This window comes from Geospiza fortis, unplaced genomic scaffold, assembly GCF_000277835.1.
Source record: "Geospiza fortis unplaced genomic scaffold, GeoFor_1.0 scaffold333, whole genome shotgun sequence".
Taxonomy (NCBI): domain Eukaryota; kingdom Metazoa; phylum Chordata; class Aves; order Passeriformes; family Thraupidae; genus Geospiza; species Geospiza fortis.
The window spans coordinates 2,406,596-2,418,095 of record NW_005054347.1 but is presented as its reverse complement, the minus strand read 5'-3'; the positions used below and the strand labels follow the sequence as shown (position 1 = coordinate 2,418,095).

The 11,500-nt window shown below is 55.0% G+C and overlaps 2 protein-coding genes across 2 annotated transcripts; one reads left to right on the top strand and one right to left on the bottom strand.

The window, feature by feature from the left end:
* Positions 1-1,134: 1,134 nt before the first annotated feature.
* ATP6V0B (ATPase H+ transporting V0 subunit b) lies at positions 1,135-4,750 on the bottom strand. Its single transcript, XM_005423112.2, has 7 exons — positions 4,565-4,750; positions 3,990-4,073; positions 3,483-3,560; positions 2,839-2,908; positions 2,392-2,443; positions 1,829-2,019; positions 1,135-1,452 (listed from the first exon to the last, which is right to left on the bottom strand). Exons 2-7 carry the CDS (start codon positions 4,046-4,048, stop codon positions 1,429-1,431), a joined length of 474 nt encoding a protein of 157 aa, XP_005423169.1. The 5' UTR covers positions 4,049-4,073; positions 4,565-4,750; the 3' UTR covers positions 1,135-1,428.
* Positions 4,751-9,537: 4,787 nt separating this feature from the next.
* Positions 9,538-11,494, top strand: DPH2 (diphthamide biosynthesis 2). The gene is made up of 5 exons (XM_031058678.1): positions 9,538-9,655; positions 9,776-9,996; positions 10,184-10,822; positions 10,944-11,129; positions 11,221-11,494. The coding sequence occupies exons 1-5, from the start codon at positions 9,624-9,626 to the stop codon at positions 11,349-11,351; spliced, it is 1,209 nt and encodes a 402-aa protein (XP_030914538.1). The 5' UTR covers positions 9,538-9,623; the 3' UTR covers positions 11,352-11,494.
* Positions 11,495-11,500: the final 6 nt, after the last annotated feature.

The window sequence follows — 11,500 nt, the reverse complement described above, 5'->3', positions numbered from 1 at the left end:
CAGGCAGGGCCCAATATGTGTCCTGCCTGGACACAATGTGAGACAGAGGTCTCACATTGCTCCTGTGAGAGCCTCCAGCCCCAGGGGACATTCAGCACAGCTAGCAGAGGCAGTGGCTTGGTTTTCCCCCCACAACTGTCATGCAACCAGGGCTGAAATTCACTGCAGCCCCCAAACTCATAAGACAATCTGGAACAGAGGCAGGAGAGCAGCAGATCTCAGAGGGGTCATGCAGAAGCAGCTGCCCTATTTCAAGGGCAAGAATCAGCAGGCTCCAGCAGTCTCACTGCTGACCCAGCCTGTGGCATCCACACAGGAAGAGAGAAGGGCAGCTCTAAGCGTGCATCTGCTCTGACACAGCACTGGAAGATCAGTGCTTTCTCTATGAAGGTATACTGGTAGAAGAAACAGTATGAGGGCCTTGTGCTGGATACAGCAGATGCAGCAGCCTCCAGGCTCTCTGCAGAGCACATGCAGAAGGACCTTGTTCTTCCCTTCCCCCAAGCAGCAGATGAGATGCAGGACCAGCTGTCTACAGCCGGCTTCCCCACACTATTCAGCACAGCTAGGGCCAGGGAACAGAGCCAGCACAAAGTGTCCCCACCCCTGGGACCTCTACCTGGACAGAGGGGCACTGCAGACTGGAGAGCCTCAGCACACAGCCAACAGTCCCACCAGGGAGCTGCTGGCTGGAGGATGTCCTTTGAAGGGACAAAAGTTCCACTTTGTTCTTCTGGTGCTCCCTGGCTGCACAATGGGGCTATGGACACTGTGTATGCCCCCCTACACTAAATTACCTGGATGGGAGTTGAAAGGCACAAAGCAGCTTGTGTTGGGCTCACGTTGGGCTGCTAGGAGCCTGGCAGAGGCAATTCAGAGCTGCCTGCTGCCTGTTCCAACAGCCTTGCACCTGCTCCAGGCAGCAAGGCACAGCTCTGCGTTCCCACAGCCCAAAGAGGGTGGGTCTTACAGCCTGAGAAAGCAACAGAATTAACCCCACACAGGCAGGACACCATCAGGCTCCTGGAAGAGGACAGGGATTTTGCCAGAAGCACAGAGAGGAATCTCTGGGGCAGCCCAAACCAGCACTTCTCTCTGCAAACCTCCCCAGCATGCACAGGGAAGAGAAAGAGCTGGACAAGAACCATATTTATTTCACTGACACAGGATTGCACTGATGGTCAATTCTACACACCAGGGACGGGCAGCAGCAGGGCCCCACGAGCTGGGCCAGGCTGCTGGGGGCAGAATTCACACAGAGAAATTTGTTTCTTCCAAGGGGCCGACTGATCTGCAGGACGGGGCTCTACGCGGTCAGGCTCCTGCTGCCGGTGCCAGCCTCTCCCACCCCAATCAAGTCTAGAAACATTAAATAAGTATATACAGAACCTCTTGGGGTGCGCTGGAACAGGCTGAGTGCAAGAGGGCTCAGCCCATTTTTACTTTAGATGTCTGGAAAGAAAGAAGAGAGGTTAGGTTGTAGCCCACAAATCCCAGCTCAGCACCCCAGTCCCACCCAAGCACCCCAAAACCACCCAGAAGCTGCAGACAGCGTATCAGTCCCACTAGTAAGACATAAGTGTCACACAAGGTGCATGCAAGGTGACACCCTCAGTGACAGAGGGGCCATCAGAAGGGTTCCCAATGTTGCAAATAGGCACAGTATGCTCTGGGAAGAGCTGTGCCACCCCAAACCTTGTAAGCAGCCTCCCCATCCCAATGCAGAAGATTGTGCTGAAACCCAGGTGTGTCTCCCTGGGGCTGGAAAGCATCCAGGGTGACAGCACCTTGTGCTCACTCAGGCCTGGTGGCCTCAGGAAGCAGGTACCTGCAGGATAGCAACGATGACTCCAAACAGCCCTATGGCACTGCCAAAGATTTCCACAATCAGGATCTTGACGAAGAGGCTGGCATTCTGGGCATCAGCCAGGGCAGCCCCGCTGCCCACGATGCCCACACAGACCCCACAGAAGAGATTGCATAAACCCACGGTCAGACCAGCTCCAAACATGGAGAAACCTGTGAGAGAGGAACGCTGCAAGAACAGGATGTAACCCCTTCCACCTGCACCCAGGACATGCTGCAGTTCTGTCTCAAGGTGATAGAAGACCAGGAGCTGCCAAGCCCCAGCAACATCCTGTCCGGGGAGCAGGACTGATCTGAAATGTGCCTCAGGTCCCATGGTGCCAGGCCACTGCTCCACCCAGGGGAGAAACAGTGCTGCTGCTGCACAGCACAGCCTGCTGGGCACAGGAGGTGCTAGAAGGTAAGTAAAAAGCTGCCTTTTGGCAGAAGAGTCACATATCCTTCACACACCAGCAGCAGACCATGGGTGGGGTCAGGGTGTGGCAGTGCTCACAGTGACAGCACCAGGAACCCAGAAGTCCTTACCTGCGTGGTAGTTCCTGGCTCCAATCTCTTCTGGGGTGACTCCATTGAAAGGCTAAGAGAAAGCACAGGACCTGGGTTAGTGACAAGTCTGTGGTCTCTGGAAGAGGTACCTGTCCCTGATACAGCATGAGGCAGCCTCATTACAGCCAGAGCCAGGCCCTGATTCCACGTCATGGCTTCATGGAATCTGCCTTGTGTGCGCTCTCCCAACCCTCTCTTCATCACCGGCAAGGATCCCTGCACAGACCACCAGTCCAGGGGCTCCCAAGGCACAACAGTGTTCCAAGTGCCCACAGGGCCACCCCTCACAATACTGGCCCATGACCAGCTGTGCCATCCCTGTACCAGCCCCATGGCCTCGGGGCAGGGGCAGGGATGGCACAACAGCCCAGGTGCTCCCATACCTCAGCCATGTTACTGATGACTGTTGCCATGATGATCCCATACCTCAGCCATGTTACTGATGACTATTGCCATGATGATCCCATAGATGGCCACGGCCTCACAGAAAATGATGCTGTGGGAGAAAGGCAAAGTCTGAGCACAGCATCTCAATCAGTCTCACCAGTGTCCTGGGGGAAAGACCCTATTCCATGGAGCCCCTTGCCAGTTCATGCCCAGCCAGCCAGACCCCTCCACAGCCATATGGGAAGCTACCCACTGCTTTACTTTCAAACTAGGGGGAGCTGCCAAACACAAAGGCTGGATGCTGGTTCTGCTGTGGCACCTGAGTAAGATGCAAGGATCCTGCTGGAAGCAGGCCTGGGAAGCCTTGCCCTTCACCAGCCTGTTTCTGCTCCTTGTGGAAGGGTTGTGCAAGGAGAACCCTTGCCTGGGCAGGATGTGTGATCTCAGGGTGTTTGTTTTGAACACACTGGGCTCATTCACAGTGTGATATCACACAGTGACCCTTCAAAGCAGCACTCTGGCTCCTTTAGGGCTCTTTGTTTTGAAAGCAAACAGCATCAGCAGCTCAGCAAGGAACAGCCTGCCAGCAGCACCCAGCTAGAGAGCAGGCAGAAGCCTCTTCACTGGGTTGTGACCTGCCCCACTCAGGTGCAGCACAAGAACTAACCCCAGTCTGTGCTTACCTCACCAGATTCTTTGTTTTGATCCGTGGGGCTTTGACTCCCCCACCAATGATGCTGGAGCCCGTGATGTAAATCCCCCTGCAGCAGACAAGGGTGGTTGGTAGAAGATGTGGCACTCACAGAATTCTATACAGAAACCAGGATCTTTCAGCTGAGCAAAGAATCAGGCATGCAGCTGGTGGCACTGAGCACTCAGCCTAACCTCTCCCAGGGTATGGGTGGCCCCAGGCTGCACCACCTACACCAGCAGAACTGCTGGGGCACAAGAGCCCCAATGGACAGCCCGGGCTCAGGGGTACAGCTTCCAGAGACTTCCCTGTCTTTCCACTGCCACTGCTGCTTGTGGGCTGGTCCGCCCAGACCCCCCCAGCAGTCCAACAATTCAGCCCACCCACAATCCTACATGTACACACTGCTCTACCCTGCTCTGCTGTGGGAAAACTGCAGTGTATACACAGCTACCAAGGTGGGACAGCAGGAGAATGCTGAAGAGCCAGTCCCACTCACCAGGCAGCTCCCACCACAGACAGGGAGATGGCCAAGCCAATGCCCAGGTTGGACCACATGTAGGGTGAGGTCTCTGTCAGAAACCTGGAGAGGAAGAAATATCCTGGGTTAGCACACAGGCTGAGCCCCCACAGTCACACCACACAGCCTACCCCAAAACAGGTACCCCTCCACCAAATTATGAAGCCCAAGATGGGCTGGGCAGCCAGACAGCAGGACATGAGAACCTCTGTCTGCCAGCCAGAAACACAGGACCCTCACCTGCATGGATCAAGATCTTCCTCCCAAGCCCTCCCTGTGAAGCAGAAGCCTGGGCTTGGAGATGTGGAGGGCAGAGCAGCAATAGCTGCACCAGGACCTTGTAGGGAGCCAGCCACAGGAACACAGGGCTGCATCCATCCCACCTCCCGGGAAGCAGAGGCCCTGCTCACTGCAGCTCTGGTTCTTCTGTGATGCACTGACCACTGCCCATCACCCAAAAGCAAGTGCTGCTCCTGCTGCTCCTGGGAGGCACTGCCAGCACTGCCTGCCTCCTCACACAGCCCTGAGGACGCCCGAGCTTACAGGGAACTCACCAAGCCACATCGAAGCGGAAGCCCAGGTCAAATATTGTGTAGCAGATGCCTGGAAAGCAAGAACAAGATGGAAACCTCCAGGGAGGCAGCAGCTGGATCCAGCACTGCTGGTTCCTCCCCCACCTGCACAGCCCCAAGGCAAAGGCCCAGGAGCACAGCACAGCATGACGGAGGGTCACTGGGCAGACTGGCTCAAGCGTGCAGAGCTGTGGGGCAGGGTCTCCCCTCCAAATCCTACCCTTGTGATGCCAACACTTCCACATCAGCCCAGGACAGACAGCCTGGGCCTGAGGTACTGTCAGACCCCATCCCAGTCTTGCCCAGAAGATGATCGTGGTTGTTGTCACACCCATTCTATTCCCTGGCCCTGCTGAGCACCCACAGACCATGCTGAGCTATAGGGTCTCAAGGGCAATCCTCAGCCCTGTGCCCTGGCACGGTCTCCACTGTGGCTCTCCAATGGCTCAGCCCTGCTGGAGAGCCACAGCTCCAGGGACCAGCTGTGAGCTCTTCCCTGCCACAGGAGGGACAAGAGGAGCAAGGCTGTGCCCTGACTGACCATCACATGCTGCTACATCACCATCCCATCAGTGTTTGTGCTGCTTCCCAGGAGCCCACCAACACGAGAAGCTCCAGCTTTCCTCCAACACCCCCTTTCCAAGGCTGCGGGTTCAAGACATGACTTTTGTTCTCAGCATTTCCCCCAGAGTAATTTCCAGATAAATTTCTACTCCAACACAGGTGGGAGACACCAAAGCACTGTCCTGAGAGACTTAGAAAAGCCCTTCCTTTCCAAGGAGGGCTTGCCCTGCTGTGCTCATCTCCCACCAGGAACCACAGCCAAGAGTCACATCCCTGCACATGCAGAGGTGCTGCACCCTGCCTTACTCTGAGCTCCTGAGTGGGAAACGTGCTGCAGACCAGGAGAGACACTTGCTCTTTGCTGGAAAAGGGAGGGTCACCCAGCCCTAAGGAACAGATAAGCACAGGCATCGTGGCACTGTGTGCTCCATGCCAGGCACAGAGGGTGACACAGCTCTGCCATATCTGACTGTAACCAGTCCCTGCCTGTGCGACGCTGATCCCACATACGGTTGGGAAAAAAGGAAATGGGAGACTTGTGGAATGCTCCAATGCAGCAAAGAGGTCACTCTTTGGGACATGTCCCACTGCTCCCTTCCACCCCAGAGCAGCAGCCTGGAAGTAGGGGGTGATGGCAATCTGCCCAGCAGAAATGTGGGGGCAGGACCATGCCCTCCCCTGGGCACAGCCAAGACCTGCAGGACAGTACATCCCCCTGGAAGGGCTCAGCACTGCAGATCCCTGGCAGCAGGGATGTCCCCATTATTCTTGTGTGCTCACCCCTCCATGTGCAGCTCAGGTCTCAGCACCCCCCTCACCACCCTCAGGGGAGCACACAAGCACTGTCAGGCCCCATAATGGGAGGTGGTAATGCTGATCACTCTTTCTGCCACAGATTTGGGGTGCCCCCCTCCCCTGTAGCGACACACTAGAATGAAGGAAGGTGCCACCACAGGCAGGGAATACAGAGGAAAGCCACAGCCCAGCCTGCATGTCTGGCAACCTTCAAGGATGATCTCTAGTGCTGGGTCCAGCCAGTTTGTTACTTGTGTTTTGGCTTTGCTGCTTGGCTGTCAGAACAGGAACTGAACCCAGCCAGTCTCAGCTGCCTCCACTCCCCAGAAGTGGTAAAAGAGAGCTACAACCAGCTCAGGGCAGGTCCTCAGGGCACCTTTCATCTCTTCAAGAGCAGGTGTAACCTCAGATTCATATGCAAAAGAAACAGGGTAAAGGACACTCTCCTGTGAGCTCTGACTTGCAGCCCTGAAGCCAGAAGGACAGAAGACAGGGCAGCAGGACTGGAGGATCAAATCAGGGTTTAGGACGAAGACAAAAAACACAAATAGACACTGCTGCAACACTGCATGGAGCAAGACCACTTCCTGCTCGTGGTCTTCCTCAAAAAGGGACTGCAACAGGGCAGGGGAAGTTCAGACTAACTGCGTTCAGCTCAGCAAGATTTTCCAACAGTCTCACATCCACAAGGTGAATCTGCACTGCTGTGAGCTACATGATTCAGAGCCCAGGGAGGCAGCCCTAGGCCCACACTGGGTTCACCAGGCCCTGGAAACACGAGCGAGTGAGACACCCCTCACTTCTGACTCATTCTCTCCCCTCATCCAAACACTGAAGCAATGGCCAAGGTCTCCCCAGCCTCTGCCGGGTCTGTGGTCACTTCATTCTGTGCTAAGAGGAAATAACCAGCAGTCCCAGCACAAAATCCACCTGTTGGCCTTAGGGCATTAAATCCATCCTCCAAAAGCCCAACACCCTCAGCAGCAGTGCATGGGCTGCCATGAAGCAGCTCCACCGCCATCCAAACGTGCATGTTCTCTCATGCTGCCACAGCTTGGCAAGGCAAGGCGATCTCTCCACCCGAGAGACATCAACCATCAGAGTCTGAAGCACCAGGCTCCTCCTGCCTTCACCTCCCCCAGTCTACCAAACCCCCTGACCGGCACCAGCACCCTTCTGCTCTCGCACACACACAGAGAAGCAAATCAACTGCTCAAGCCAGACAGGCTCAAAATTTAAAAATAAATTTCATTTCTTCAGGTTTGAACTGTTAGAAAAATGAAGGCAGCTTGACACCAAGTCAGTCAGTAGAATACTGTCTTTCTTTGGGTGAATGAGAAATGTCAAACAGGTACATTACCTACCATCTGTGGCAATTTTGGTTCAGTATTGTCTACAACATTGAATCAAAATATTGTTAGGCAGGTGAGCAAGTTTCTTTTCTATCGTATCCAGGGGTGGAATATGCAAGAACAAGTAGCAAAACTGGGCTTTGGCATGGATAGAGAAATTTCTCATTTTGTGTGTTAGGATACTAAGCTCTGAGTGAAGAATGTTTAGTTCAGGAATGCATAGATAGAGCTCTGAAATTATCTTAATGGCAAGAGAACTAATTAGAATGAAGACATTTTGGTGTTTTTATATACAGATCATACTACACTGATTTTTAAAGATGCAGCAAGATTGTCCCCCACTTTTCAATATTTTGCATATTTTTTAAACTTTTTTTTTTAATGCTACCTTTAAATGCCAAAGTCATGGAGGTGGGAGTTATATAATCTAATCCATTTCACTCCAGAATAGAATTAAGAGATATTAATTAAGCAGTTACAAAGTATAATTGTATTGCTTTTACTAGGTATTATACAAAATTACATCAATAGAAAATCTGTTTGGTATAATTGCATGATATTTAATTAATTTATGTTCCAGTGAGCTCAATGGTGGATTGAGTTTGTGAGCCACAGTGTGCATGGTTTTAGGGTGTTCAGGGTGTTTTAGGGTTACTGTCTTAGGCTCTGTTTGAATGCTAGGACAGCTAAGGCACTAAGGCACACCTGTCTGTGGGTCTTGAGGCGTGGTCCCAAATAATTCCTGAAGCATTTCAACTTTCAAGCCTTCTCTAACACCTGTCTCAGACCCTTCCATTTGGATTAGCTAACTCCAATCACAAGCTGTAATGTCATCACTGTGTTTTGCTCACAAACTCTTTCTTCTCCATGCTTCTCTTACACTTTCTATTTCTGGTCAGAAATCCCAGGATTGTTAGCGTTGGGAGGCTGATCTGGAGATCACCCTGTCCCACCCCCTTGCCAAGGCAGGGGCACCAGAGCAGGTTATACTGAAACGTTTGCAATGTCTGCAGCGATGGAGGCTCCACGGCTTCCCTGGGCAGCTGTTCCAGTGCTCTGCCACCCACTGTGTAAAGAACTCGTTCCTGTGTTAACATGAAAGTTCTTTTGCCTTAGTGTATGGCCATTGCTCCTTCCTCTGTCCTGTTGATGGGCTCCACTGAAAAGACTCTGGCACCGTCCTCTTGGCACCCACCTTTGAAATATTTATATCATTAATGAGATCCTGTCCTCGTTCCAGGCAGGACAGGGTTAATTTCTGCAGTAGCCTGGAGGGGGCATGGCCACGACCCAGAGGTTACTCTGTCCCACATTCCATCACTTTCTGGGGACAGGGAAGGGGTCCTTCCCAGGTCCCATAGTGTGGCATGGTCAGGTATTGTCAGAACCCTGCATCGAGCACTCGTGTGTGAATCATCTGTCTCTTGTACATTGATATTAATAGTGCTGTTGTTACCCTTGGCTTTCTTATTTAATTTGCTGTTTCCAGTAAACTGCTCTGATCTTGACCTGTGATCTTTACCCTTTGTGCTTCCAATTCTCTGCTCCATCCCGCTGCAGGAAGAAGGAGAGGGGGAGCAAGGGCGTGGCAGCGTGGTTTGGAGAGGCTCAGTGGGAGCACTGAACTGGGGAGTACCATTCCTAAACCACAGCAGATCTCCTCTCAGTCTTCTCTTGTCCAGACTAGACAGGCCCAGCTCCCACAGTCTCTCCTCACAAGAGAGATGCTCCAGACCCCCATGTGGCCTCTGCTGGACCTTCTCTAGCAGCTCCTTGTCTTTCTTACCCTGGAGACAGTACTCCTGATGTGCCTCACCAGGGCCAAGTAGGAGGGCAGGATCATCACTCTCAACCTGCTGGCCACACTCTTGCCAGTGCACTCCAGGACCCCATTGGCTGTCCTGGCTGTAAGGGCCCTGTCAGTTCATGGTCAGCTTGTCACCCACCAAGATTCCAGGTCCTTATCTGCAGAATTGTTCTCCAGTAGGTCAGCCCCCACCAGCCTGTGCTGGTATTTGGGGTTATGCAGTACCCTGCACTTGCCCTTGTTGACCTGCATTAGGTTTCTCTCTGCTTAATTCTCCAGCCTGTCAAGGTCCTGCTGCATGGCACAGCCTTCAGGTGTATCAGCCACTCCCCCCAGTTTCATATCAGCAAACTTGCTGAGGGTATATTCTATCCATTCTGTCCCTTCACCTCACTCTCCCCAGTGCCTCACTCCTGTTTCCCTCACCCCTCGTTCCTGCCAGGTCGCCCTGCAGTTCCCTGACGAGCTCCTGGCAGATGCGGTGCAGGTGGCAGGCGGGCTGGAGGGAGCCACCGGGGCCGAGATGTTCGTGCTGGGAGACACCACCTACGGCAGGTCCGTGTGGGACTCTGAAGGGTGTCCTGGGCTTCCCCCGCGGGCAGGAACGGGGCGGTGCCAGGGAGGAGGGAGAGCTCCGTGCTGCAGGGCCTGTCTGACACCGCCTTCTCCTCGCAGCTGCTGCGTGGATGAAGTGGCCGCCGAGCACGTGGGTGCCGAGGCAGTGCTGCACTACGGCCCAGCCTGCCTCAGCCCCTGCAGGAAGCTCCCGGTGCTGCACATCTTCGGGCAGCAGCCCCTGGACGTGGGGCGCTGCGCAGAGGCGTTCCGGGAGCTCTACCCCGAGCAGCAGAGCCGCGTGGTGGTGCTCAGCGATGTGGTGTACGCCCATGCCATGGGTGAGTGCTCCGGGGCAGGGAGGGGGGCTCTGGTACTGCTCTGAGCTCTGTAGAGCTGACAGGGTCAGACCAAGCTGGCATTCATTTCCCGGACACTGGCAGCTTTGATTTCTGTCTTCTCCCCTGTTACACCTTCTCCACATCAGGACTATGGCCAAGTTTGGTTCTCATTCCTCTCTTTCTTCAGGTGAGCTGGAGCAGCAATTGCGTCCCGAGTACCCCAATATCATCTTCTCCAGGCTGGTGTGGGGAGACCCTCCTGGCCCCCCAGTTCCTGGCGAGGAGCAGAAGTTTGGTCGCCAGTTCCTGGTGGAAGGTGCAGGAGGGCTTCAGGACTATGCCATGTTCTATGTGGGAGCTGAAGGCCTTGCCCTCACCAGCTTCATGCTGACCTGGAACCGCTGTCCTTTCAGCTCCTTCAACCCCAGCACCGGCTGCGGCCGCCGCGAGACCCTCAACGTCAACCGGGCCCTGATGCGGCGGCTGTACCTGGTGGAGCGTGCCCGGGATGCCAGCGTGGTGGGCATCCTGGTGGGCACCCTCGGCGTGGCAGGCTACCTGACCGTGCTACAGCACCTCCGGGAGCTGCTGGCCCGGGCTGGCAAGCGCAGCTACACCCTGGCTGTGGGGAAGCCCAACCCCGCCAAGCTGGCCAACTTCCCGGAGGTGGACATCTTCGTCCTGGTGGCCTGTGCTCAGAACTCCCTCCTGGACTCCAGTGACTTCTACCGGCCTGTCGTGACCCCCTATGAGCTGGACCTGGCCTGCAACCCAGCCCGTGAGTGGACAGGGAACTACCTCACAGACTTCCGAGACCTGCTGCCAGGTAATAGCTACAGATAGCTGCCCAACACCCTCCCAGGGCATACTGCACCCAGCTGCCCTGCCTGCAAGCTGTGCTTGCTCCAGGACAGATGGGCCAGGCTAACATTACCATTCCCTGGCAGGTGCCTGTGCGCACGTTGAGCTCCCACCAGCTGTTCCTGCAGAGGAGGCTGTTCCCGATGTCTCTCTGATCTCAGGGAAGATGCGAGCTGCCCACCTCTGCGGCCCCCCCCCCCCTCAGCTGCCCCCCAACACCGCCCTGGCCTGCAGGGACCAGACACGGGCGCTCGCAGAGATCAGCCCCGCAGGTTTGTGTTGGTACCGTGGTGGGGCTGAGCGCTGGTGCAGGGCAGTGCCACCTTCTTGCTCTGGGTAACAATTCCCTTTTTCTCCTCCCAGCCTCCTTCCTGGAGTCCCGCAGCTGGCGGGGCCTGGAGCAGCAGCTGGGACAGACCCCAGTCTCCAAGGCAGTGCAGGGCCGACGAGGGATTGCCATTGCCTATGAGGATGAAGGGTGTGAGCAACCCTGACTCAGCAGCACTGGCAGCCAGCCAGGAGCGGGGCTGTGTGGGGGCCCTGCCATTGCCTCCCACTGGGTGCACTGCTGGCACCTTGCTGGGTGCAGCCTTGGTCAGTAATACTGCAGTGGGAGAGCAGGAATTGCATGTGTGTTCAGGAA

Excerpts from the sequence above, each read along its gene's own strand:
- ATP6V0B (XM_005423112.2), bottom strand. The coding sequence starts at position 4,048 with ATGTGGTCCAACCTGGGCATTGGCTTGGCCATCTCCCTGTCTGTGGTG. Across the intron at positions 2,909-3,482 it reads AAAACAAAGAATCTGGTGAG|CATCATTTTCTGTGAGGCCG; the intron begins GTAAGCACAGAC and ends TTTCTCCCACAG. Across the intron at positions 2,444-2,838 it reads TCATCAGTAACATGGCTGAG|CCTTTCAATGGAGTCACCCC; the intron begins GTATGGGATCAT and ends GCTTTCTCTTAG.
- DPH2 (XM_031058678.1), top strand. The coding sequence starts at position 9,624 with ATGTTCGTGCTGGGAGACACCACCTACGGCAG. Across the intron at positions 9,997-10,183 it reads GGTGTACGCCCATGCCATGG|GTGAGCTGGAGCAGCAATTG; the intron begins GTGAGTGCTCCG and ends CTCTTTCTTCAG. Across the intron at positions 11,130-11,220 it reads CGCAGAGATCAGCCCCGCAG|CCTCCTTCCTGGAGTCCCGC; the intron begins GTTTGTGTTGGT and ends TTCTCCTCCCAG.